This window comes from Dufourea novaeangliae, unplaced genomic scaffold, assembly GCF_001272555.1.
Source record: "Dufourea novaeangliae isolate 0120121106 unplaced genomic scaffold, ASM127255v1 scaffold94, whole genome shotgun sequence".
Lineage (NCBI taxonomy): Eukaryota > Metazoa > Arthropoda > Insecta > Hymenoptera > Halictidae > Dufourea > Dufourea novaeangliae.
In genome coordinates this window covers 41,864-52,918 of record NW_015373971.1, presented here as the reverse complement: position 1 = coordinate 52,918, position 11,055 = coordinate 41,864, and the positions used below count along the sequence as shown (strand labels likewise).

At 39.1% G+C, this 11,055-nt stretch overlaps 1 protein-coding gene across 1 annotated transcript; it reads right to left on the bottom strand.

Annotated features, from left to right (window-relative positions):
* Nucleotides 1-2,529: 2,529 nt before the first annotated feature.
* Nucleotides 2,530-3,524, bottom strand: LOC107186816. The gene is made up of 2 exons (XM_015574757.1): nucleotides 3,389-3,524; nucleotides 2,530-2,954 (listed from the first exon to the last, which is right to left on the bottom strand). Exons 1-2 carry the CDS (start codon nucleotides 3,522-3,524, stop codon nucleotides 2,530-2,532), a joined length of 561 nt encoding a protein of 186 aa, XP_015430243.1.
* Between the last annotated feature and the right edge of the window lie 7,531 nt (nucleotides 3,525-11,055).

The window sequence follows — 11,055 nt, the reverse complement described above, 5'->3', positions numbered from 1 at the left end:
TTACAAGCCAAATTGAATAAGTCCGTTTGAAATTTTTTGAATTTTTGTACATTTTAGTGCCAAAACACTCAATTGGTTAACTTTTAAAAAGTCTAATTATAACTAAAAGTTGTCCCAACAACATTCCGTTCACCTTCATTTCCATCAATTAAACGAAGAAGAGTCAACAACATGTTCTACATTCAAATGAACGTAGAAAAATCTTTGATTATTAGAATACATTTCGTACACTACTTTTTATGCCATTACTTTATTTTAATGAGTTTTTTCTATATATATAAGTAAGCCAATCATTACTATTAAACAATTTTTTCCACGCCCACAGTACTGAAAACATTTGTTGCGTCAGTCTCAAATTAACGAAGTATGTACACAATTTTCAGAGCAATACGATTAATGATTAAATAATTCGTATGATTCGTATTATGATAAAATCATTAGTATCCAACTTACTTTGACCACAATAGTGAGCTACACATTTTTGCAATAAATGCAATTTCATTTCATTTTCTCAATACTAATAATAAGAGAATTATAAGGGATAACCTGTGTAATACTCATGCACTGTAAAATGAATTGTTGAATTATTATTCCTACAATTAAACTTGGTCTAAGCTAATCTAAAATCAAATTAAGGAAATATACTTACATGTCGCTTCATCATTATACAGGATGTCCCTAGTTTTTTCCGCAAAACGAGGCCAGCATTTTCTACGAGAAAACGTACAACAAAAATATCATACAAACAGAGGCTCAAAAATGCTTTATTATTGCTTCTTCTTTAATTATTTAATTTTTTTTAATTATTCAATTATTTAATTATTTAATTATTTAATTATTTAATTATTTAATTATTTAAATACACTGTTCAACACGTAAAATTTTTTGCAATTGTCAATAAGCGTTTCTGATAGATATTTATGAGCTAAATACGAATCTGTAAACCGTTTCTTTCCAGCACGTCCAGTTTTTGAAAAAGTCAAACTTGAAAAAATTGCAAATTTTCAACTTTGGAGCTGTGTTGTGCTTTTACAGTAATAGTTATTCAGTTTCTTTTTACACGAATTAATTCTCTGGACTCTTGCGTACAAAATGATATAAATTGTTATTAGATTATAAACATCTAAATTTGTTTAAATAATGTTCAAAGTGAAAAGCACACCGAAAATGCACCACTTTTCGCTGATATTCTTTAATTTATTTCAAAAACTAAAGATCTAGGAGAAAATCGAACCGGAATTCATATCATCGACACAATTTTTTGACAAAGCATTTTCGAGCCTAATGATGATGATGACGATGAACTTGATGTTTAAGTCACGTGTTTCTCTTATTTTTACTCGTAGAACGTGCTGGCATCGTTTCGCGGAAAAAATTATGGTCACCCTTTTATATATAAACGACCCGAACCACTGTTCATGAGGATTAGTATTCCACAGATGCAACAAACATTTCCAGTATTCCAAGCGTATCAATCTTTCGTAACATAAGTTGGAGTACTTACACTCACAATCAGTCAGGGTAACTTTGTCCCAAAATCCGAAAAAGATCATTTTCGACTTTGCAGTTCTGTAAATTGTAAAATTAAGTTGACTTGGGGGTAAAAAGGTGCTTCAACTAAACTTGCGGTATTAAAAAAAAGGTATTCAGTGATCACAAAAGCAAATAGAACTGCCGTCCGCCCGGTGCATTCAACGAAGAAATGGAACCGGTAACCCATTCACGTCCAGCTAACTTCCGTCGTATATCAGACACCGTTTTTTCTCGTTATAACTTTCGGTCCCCCCGGTATCAGTCTTCGTATTTCATCCACGGGGAAATATCCTTCCAGGTCTCGCAGTTGGACGCAACGTTCGCCCGGCATCGGCGGCACAGACTGTTCGCGTCCCGCGTGTTTCATCCAAGCTTCCGGCGGTATCCGCGGAGCCGGAAACCTTTATTCCCGGGTCCGTGTATCAAACGCGACGGATCGACGATACACGTTGTCCCGTTTGGAAAACGGCGAACTTCAAACGGGAATTAACGGTAGCGACAGCCGCGTTTCGAAAATTCAACGCGAAAAGCCGGCGGCCATCAACGGGCAATAATCTCGGCGGCGTTTATTCTATTCTTGTTGGCGGACTCCCGCGCGGGCAAACCGGAAAAGCGTAATTTGTTGCAACGGGGTGAACAATCCTGCATTGCCTGAAATCCCGTGATTTCCAGAGAAACCCGTCGGAAAATGAAGGGAATTCTCGCGCGGTGTCCGCGCGTTTCTGTTTTTTCTTTGTTTTTGTACGCCACGCCGTTCGAAAAAGAGAACCGAACTTGCTAGGCAAGATAAATACATAGTTGTTGGTGGGAAGTTTTAGTGGTGGAAGATGTATGGCGCAATTAGTGTCAGTTTTTTTTTTATGAATTATACTGTAGGGAATACAAGGTGACAATGAAATACTCGCAATACTTTCAAAGACTATAACTCTATGAAAACTCATCGAATTAAAACAATTTTTATTTTATTTTAAAGAATACAAAACGCTAAATAAAATTTTACAATAAGTATTCAAAATGTTCTCCTTTAGCCTTCACACAAGCTCTGAGACGCTTCTTAAAATTACTTGCTATGATTGCACACTCTTCAGTAGTAATTTGATTCCAGGCTCTTTCTAAAGCAGACTTTAACTGTTCTACGGTGGTGTATTTCTTGGAGGAGATTTTTCTCTCCAAAATTGACCAAACTGAATAATCCATTGTATTGAGATCGGGTGAATTTGATCGACATATCGTTCTATCCCACACCTCCGAAAGCAGCTCTTTGCACATTCTCATTGTCGATTGGTCTTGTTGTAAAATCCACTTATTCTTTTCAAAGTGCTGACGTGCGCACGGGTAAAGTACATCTCTAAGGATGCGTTGTTGATAGGTGATGGCGTTGATTTTTAAGCCTTTGTCTACAAAAACCAACGGCGTTTTGCCTGTCGCGCAAAAACCGGCCCAAACCATTACAGAAGTCGGAAAATGGCGACATTGCACAGAAACTCGCCTTGCTGACTTATTTGAGCCCTTTCGCAACAATTGTCTATCGTTCTGACGGTCATGACATCGCTCAATTGTAAACATTTTTTCATCTGTAAAAAGCACAGAACGGTGACGACCACACGCAACCAGTTGAAGAAATTTCCTCGCTTTCTTCCTTCGCTGCTTTGTCATTTCTTCCGTCAGATAATGACACCAAACCAGCTTATAAGAATTTTGACCATCAATCCCAGTGATTCGCGGTTAGTGCCAATGGTTTTAGCCATTTTTCTCATTGATTGGACAGAAGTACGATAAATTCGGCAACGTATTTTGTTGAGATTATTCGAAGTAACAACTGTTGGTTTTTGTCCCCTCCCTTGTCTATCTTCACATCCACCAGTCTCCTTGTATCGTTTGATAGCGTCGTACATGGTTCTAACTGGCATTTTGAGCAGTTTCGATATAGCTTTTGTTTTATGTCCCTTTTTGTACAAATTTATAACCGAGATACGAGCTTCTTTCACCATTTTTGAATCGTATAATATCATAAAAGTTCATGGAGGGCAACACTAAAGTATACAGAATTTCCCGCGAAATTCAAATATAGCATTCATTGTAAACGAAAAATAATAAAAACAGGATAACCACCTGAGCACAAAAAAATGCGGGTATTTTATTGTCACCCTGTAAATACGTAGGGATAGGCTACAGTTAATTACAGAAGCATCCACCCAGTCTATATGTATATCTGGACCCTAGAGCCAGAGTGTATTAAGTCAGACTTTTCAAATTTTAGAGCAGAGCAAATCAAAGGTGCAAAAACATTGTAACTTTGGAAATATTCATTAAGAATTCAATGAGAAACAACCGCTTGTACTATTGATCGGATTTAAGATTTTAGGTCCTCTATCTATGTCAACGGTGGACTAACTGTGGCTCGAGAGTCGTATGCGGTTCCTAAAGCTACTCTGTGCGCCTCTGAGACAATATTCAGGTTTCATTGCTATTTTTCCTAACTTTAATATTAATATTATAGTATCTACGAAATATAAATACAATTTTAAAATAATATGTTTTGTGGCTCCTGAATATTTAAAAATGTATGAAAAGTATTAAATGTGGCTCTGATTATCGAAAAACTTGTCCACCACTGCTCTATGTGATGGAGTTTACACTGTTTGCCTAGAGAAAATAGGTGGAGTTAATATCATTTTTACACTGTTGTATTCAAAATTAAACGACTTAGGACGAGATAACTTTTATCATCGGAGAGTGAAAAGTGTATTACTGGAAACATGTAAAATGTAATTTTAAAAAAAAAATGGACTAAATACACTGTGGCTCTGGGATCCAGATATACCTTATTTATATAAATAATGTTAAATCAGAATAAAATATTATAATTTGTTTGGTTTAAACATTCTGTAGATTAGGATGTGTTCAACTATGAAATTATGCATAGTTTACTTTAAAAAGTATTGTTATTTTTAAAAGTGACAGAAAACACGAAAATCCAATTTCCCTCAAAAAGATGGATCTGGTACCATCAATTACAAAAACATACTTTAAATAACTTTTATTGCGGTCCTGATCGTTAAAAATATTTTCTATTATACTTCCTGATCGTTAAAAATATTTTCTATTATACTTGGAAGTGGCAGCAACAGAACATATCGAATTTTACAGCGTAAAAATATTTTAATCTATGAATAAAATGAAAACACTACATTATAACCGTGGGAATATCCCTCAAAATATCGATTTGCTGTAAATAAGTTTGTATGAAATAAATGTTTACTTTCGGCGGATACTTTTGTGTGTCTTTTTTGCTCATTCCACTGATAATGGTACTTCTTTAATTAACTTACGTATAATTTTGTAATTGAATGCATTCTAATTTAAAGTGTACTAACCGAGGTTCATATTAGTGCAAACAAGCACTTATCTTACTATCTTTATTATTTAGCGTAATGATTAAATTGCGGATGTTATGCATTTATAGAATATCCGATCGTCTAAAATTCAGTGTAGTAAAAAGTTTCAGAAACTTTATAATGGTTTTATTTCGAAATAGGGGAATTAAGTGAATTTATAGTGTTACGTATTTGAATTTAAGTATATTACAACATATTACATTATACACACGCGGACCGGACTCGGACGGAATGCACGCGGACGCTCACCGCACAAACGTCATCTCACTGTACAAAAGCAAAAGAAAGAGCTCCGGAAATATTTTGAAATGGCGCTTATTACAAAATTCCAACACATTGTTCAAGTTTTCTGTTTATTTCAAGTCTACTGGAACCCTAAACAAAGTAAATTAATTTTTCTTTGCGTCTATTTTTGAGAAATTAATCCATAACATACCTACAATTATATTTGAATAAACATCCACTAGTTATGATATACATGACTATTAAAACCAAACTTATGTTTATTCATCCAATGGACATAAATGTTCTTCATTGATAATGAGAGTGGCGAAATGAAAGAATTGTCAGTATTTAAGTAAACTATAGATATAAAAGGAAGTATATCTGTATTTAATCATAAAGTAGAGAATGCCAGAATGAAACAATGATTGATGAAAGCACAGACGATATATGTATATCGAATTAATATATCGGAATCAAAACAATTTGAATTTCTGAAACACAAAGACCTATGCACGCTTTATGCATCCTCGATTACGACATAACATAAAGCCACCAGAAATTGTGTTTCACATTCCTTCAAATCGTAATGAAAAATATACATCCCTACGGAGTAAACATGAAACGGAGGTGAATTAGAATTTCTAATTGTTCTTTGCTGCCGGAATGAAGTTCACCACTTAGACGAGCATTTGCAAATTTATCTGCAAGTCACATTAATCTTCGCGCGGAACGGAGAATTTCAACGGATGCAAACTTCGACAGGACTAATCAGAGACACCAGAGACGTTCATTTTTCATCATCAAGAAACAATATCAAGAGCTACGAAACACTATGCTTTTATATTCAACCTTGACTTTTATTCATCAATGAGTACACTAGCGGACAAAAAAAGTTACCACATTTTCGATTTGTTTTATTTTTTAACGTCAACTTAAAACTTTACTACGCGTTCCATATATATTCCGACAGAGAATTAAAAGCTGTATAAAATCCAGTACATTATGATTTTAAGTTGATGTTAAAAAATAATAAAAATAAATAAATCAGAAACGTGGTAATTTTTTGGTCTCCTATACTATATATAATTTTCTTTAATTCATATATACGTATGTATATTATGTATCTTATTCTATCACATGCTGCAATCATCTATTGCTTCATATTTTCTGGTATTGGGTACTTCTTAATAAACAGCATTTTTCAATGCTCCCCAGAGAAAAAAATTTAATGGGGTTAAATCTGAAGAACGAGGTGGCCAAGAAACTAATCCTCTACGCTGTATCCATTTATTTGGGTAAAGTTCGTTTAGTGCATCTCTTACTCTCCGAGCATAATGTGCTGGACACCCGTCGTGCTGTAACCACATCATTTGGCGAACGTTTAGTGGTACATTTTCTAATACAGTCCCCCATGAAATAATACAGCATGTGCTGGAATAAATTCAGAAACGATAAGACATGCACGTGATGCAGCGACACGAAGATTGCAACTTTGCATTGACGCAAACAGTCACCACTTCCAGCATCTCCTGTAATGTAAAAAAGTTTATTTTACTACCATATTTGACTTTGTATGACCTTCAATGATAGCTCACTGAAGTCGTCTCATCACCGGCTGTCACATCGCGATAAAAAAAAACGTAGCATTCCATTAAAAAAAAATGAAGATGACCTTGAAAACTCCTCTATGCCTTCACCCACGCAGAAAATGTTTGTGTCACAATATGCCACCCTCTGTACCGTGGAAGTTTTGTATATAACATTTTTTCATATTATTAGAAATAACGGCAATATTCAAAGTGGACATTGTTATTGCCCCACCCTGTATAATGATCGTTATCGTTATTATTGTTAGTTTTCGTATTTTGCGTACTGAACTATACAGCAAGTAAAACAAAATTAGTCAAAGTTAACGAAAGACTCGTTTTATTAGGGGCACCAACAAGTAATCGACTATTGTTTTTTAATTATGATGTGATATATTGTAAACAGAAAATGTGTTCCCCACTTTTCACCGACTACAAACAGCGTAGAATCTTGACAAATTATTATTAACCCTCACATTACGATGGCTGGTTCCCTTCGTTCAGTATGCCCCGATGTTTTGAAGAAAAGGATTCAGTAAAATTAAGACACTTAAGCTAGGGTATCTATTATTTTGTTAGACACTGTATCTGACGAATGAACAAAAATTAATTTTCACAAAAATACAAATTCTATATATTTTTTTTTACAATTCTTGTAAATGAATGTAATTTTTTTATATAGTATATACATATAGTGTCTAGTATAGATCACGTGTGACTCGAATATAGGCTTTCACATCCGTCATATAAATGTTAATATGACTCTCAACTTCTACAGAAATGAATACTGATTTCGCCAAGAAATAGTGGATCACTTATCAGTGAACGTAGGATTTGTAACTCAATAAAATCATTCATCGATGTTTAACCGTTGCCTTTCACAAAATAGTCTGTAAAAATATTATGAAGTTGCACAAAGATACTATTCTTGTAATTTGACATTCTCACCTCATGATTTTGTTCTTGAAACCCAATTTAGACTTTGCAATAGTAGACAAGATGTTTCTCCGAAAACATTCGATCCTACAAACAAACAATCCTGGACAGCTGTGGAACTTCAATTCCTTTGAATGCCCATAGTTTGTGGCAAGAGCCCATTCATCCATCGACTTTTGACGGCGTTGCTGGCTGGAAGTGGGAAAAGGAAAGGGGATGAAGGATGAAACTAGGTCTGTGCAGTTAGCACACCCAAATACAAAATTTTATGAAAAACAAACAGTATTCGTCTGTCCACGATTTGTTCACATTTGTCCAACCAAAATTTTCGTTTGTCCACCCAGCAGAATCGAATTATTAACAAAAAAGAAACACAAAAAAATTAGATTTAATCGCTCAGGGTATTTCTTATTGCATTTTCTCTAAACTATATAAAATAAATTCGGCTTTCAGCACGTTCTCTATTAAATCGTATAAACCTTTTGACCAATCTAGATAAAATTTTATGTTGATACTATCTACACTTCTGCGAAAAATATAGGCTATTATGAAACCTGGATACCCTACCCTTTTGCTGAATTCGTCTTCATAACACTTTGTGATAATCTAAGTATAGTGTATTATACATATTATGCAGGGTGTCCAATGTGAGATGGTCCCCTTAAATGTCTCCGAAATTAGTGATGATACCGGAAAATATTTCGAACAAATGTTGAATGGTTTTGAGAGGGCCATAATTTGGTGTCAATAGTTTTCTTTGGAGGTGGAGGCGTAGAGGACGCGATGTGTACTTTACACTAAAGGAATATGGAAGAAGTAATTAATAAAGACGCACTCCGTTGCACGACGCAGTCCCGACCATCGTCTCGCCGTTTACATGACTAAATATTTACATGATACAGCTAAAGTATATACACGGTACAGTTAAAAATATATATACGTTGTAAGTAAAATATGTTACACGTTAAAAGGTAAATATATAATCATTTATTGTAATTAAAAAGAGAAATGATGTAATTAGATATTACAAGGGCAGGTAACATAAAAAGTATATTACTTACTACTAGATATATTCCAAATTTCACTATTATATTTAATTACATTTTTAAAACAATTTTCATATTTTTATAAATACTATCGTAGTCGGATATACTTTTGCCACCTGTGGATTTTTAATTGCACCCAATTTTCGGTTAACATCATGGTGTATCGTCCAAACGATTCCAATGCTTAGTTTAGAGAAAATGCAATAAGAAATGCTCAGAGGGATCATATTTTATTATTTATGTTTTTTTGTTAATAATTCGATTCTGCTGGCTGGACAAACGAAAATTTGGGATGGACAAACGTGGACATATTGTTGACAATCATATCCCACTTAGAAATGAAGGAAAAATGTTCGTGGGAGTATTGATATCATATTATTAATTTGTTTATAGCTTTTTTTGAAAGGTGGTCAAATAAAAATTTTGGGTGGACAAGTATGGACAATTCGCGGACAATCATATCCAACTTGAGAATTAAGGAAAAATGATCATGGGGGTGCTGGTGGACAAGTTCTTTATTTGTATATAACTCTTTCTTGAAGGGTGGACAAACGAAATTTTTGGTTGGACAAATGTGAACAAATCGTGGACAAACGAATATTGTTTGTTTTTCATAAAATTTTGCAGTTGAGAGTACTAACTTCAAAGACCTAGTAAAAGGCAATCTAGCACACTCTGCCTTATTGTTAGATGCGGGGATATTCGATGATCGGTTAAGGACGCATATACACCGTGGGGACGCCCGTACTGCATCGTCCTTGGACGTATGCGGCCGGCAGGGCCCCCGGTGACGGAGCGTCTTGACCCCCATGCTCTCGAGCGTGTCGTCGAGACCCTCTTCCCGGTTGATCCGGATGAGGGCTCGCGGCCGCTCGAGCCGGCGGACCCGACCAACTGGTCCGCCGAGCTGGGGGTCACGCGAGAGGAGCTCGCGGTTGCCGTCCGGCGCATCGGGGCCAACAAGGCTCCGGGGCCTGACGGCATCCCCGGGCGGGCGCTGAGCTTGGCCTCACGCGTCCTCGGGCCCCGACTCATTCCGCTGTTTGACAGCTGTATGATGTCGGGGCGGGTCTCGCTGCCCAGGAAGCGGGGCCGGATGGTCCTTGTCCCGAAGAAGGGGAAGCCCGCGGACTCTCCGTCCGCCTATCGGCCAATATGCCTCCTCGACGAGGCGGGCAAGCTTTTCGAGCGTGTGCTCGCTGCCCGCCTTTCGAGGAGCGTGTCCGACGGTGGTCTGGCAGACTGCCAGTACGGCTTCCGCGAGGGAAGGTTAACGCTTGATGCGATTGACCATGTCCATTCCCTCGCGGGCGGGGCAGTTTCCCGCGGCGGTGTGGCGTTGGCGATGTCTCTCGATATCGCCAACACCTTTAACACCATCCGCTGGGACACGGTCCGGGGGGCACTCCGCGGACGCAGGGTGCCTCTGTATCTCCGGATCGTGCTGCGGGACTACCTGTCGGACAGGGCGATCGAGTACCCCGGCCGGGGTGGCACGATCGTGCGACGGAGGGTTAACCGGGGCGTACCCCAGGGGTCCGTTTTGGGACCCCTGCTGTGGAACCTGGGGTACGACTCGGTTCTGTGCGGGCCCCTCCCGCCCGGTGTGCAATACAGACGACACGCTGATCATCGCGGTCGGGATGGAGTGGACAAGGACCATTCGGCTGGCGGAGGTGGGGGCGGCACGCGTCGTCGCCCGGATCCGGGACCTGGGGTTACAGATCTCGCCGCCAAAGACGGAGGTGGTCATGTTCCATGGACTACCTCTGTCGCGGCGAGTCCCCCAGGCCTGGGTCCGTGTAGGAGACCCCTGTGTCCGGGTCGGGGGCCGAATGAAGTACCTCGGCCTCGACCTGGACAGCCGCTGGCGCTTCGAAGAACACTTCGACCGCCTGGTCCCCCGGATTGAGGGCGTGACGACCCTATTGGGTCGTCTGATGCCCAATCTCGGGGGATCAGAAGAGAAGGTACGCCGCCTCTACATGGGGGTGGTGCGGGCCATGGCCCTATACGGTTCACCCGTATGGGCCGACGCCCTGATGGTCTGCCGGCGAGGCCGGTAGTTGTTGCGGCGCATACAGCGCCGCATGGCCATCAGGGTCGTGAGGGGCTACCGCACCATGTCCCACGAGGCGGCGGCCGTCCTGGCAGGGGTCATGCCCTTCGACTTCCAGGCGGAGGCTAACGCCGATGTATATCGGTGTCTGCAGGGCCTCCGCCGGAACGGGGTCGACCCGCCGGACGACGCGGTCGAAGTGTTGAAGCGCCAGAGCCGGCGGCTCGTTCGCGAAAAGTGGCGGCGCCAGCTGTTTGACAGCGGCGCCGCCC

Coding starts and splice junctions, on each gene's coding strand:
- LOC107186816 (XM_015574757.1), bottom strand. CDS start 3,524: ATGGTGAAAGAAGCTCGTATCTCGGTTATAAATTTGTACAAAAAGGGA. Junction 2,955..3,388: donor ATACAAGGAGACTGGTGGAT/GTGAAGATAGAC, acceptor TTTGCGCGACAG/GCAAAACGCCGTTGGTTTTT.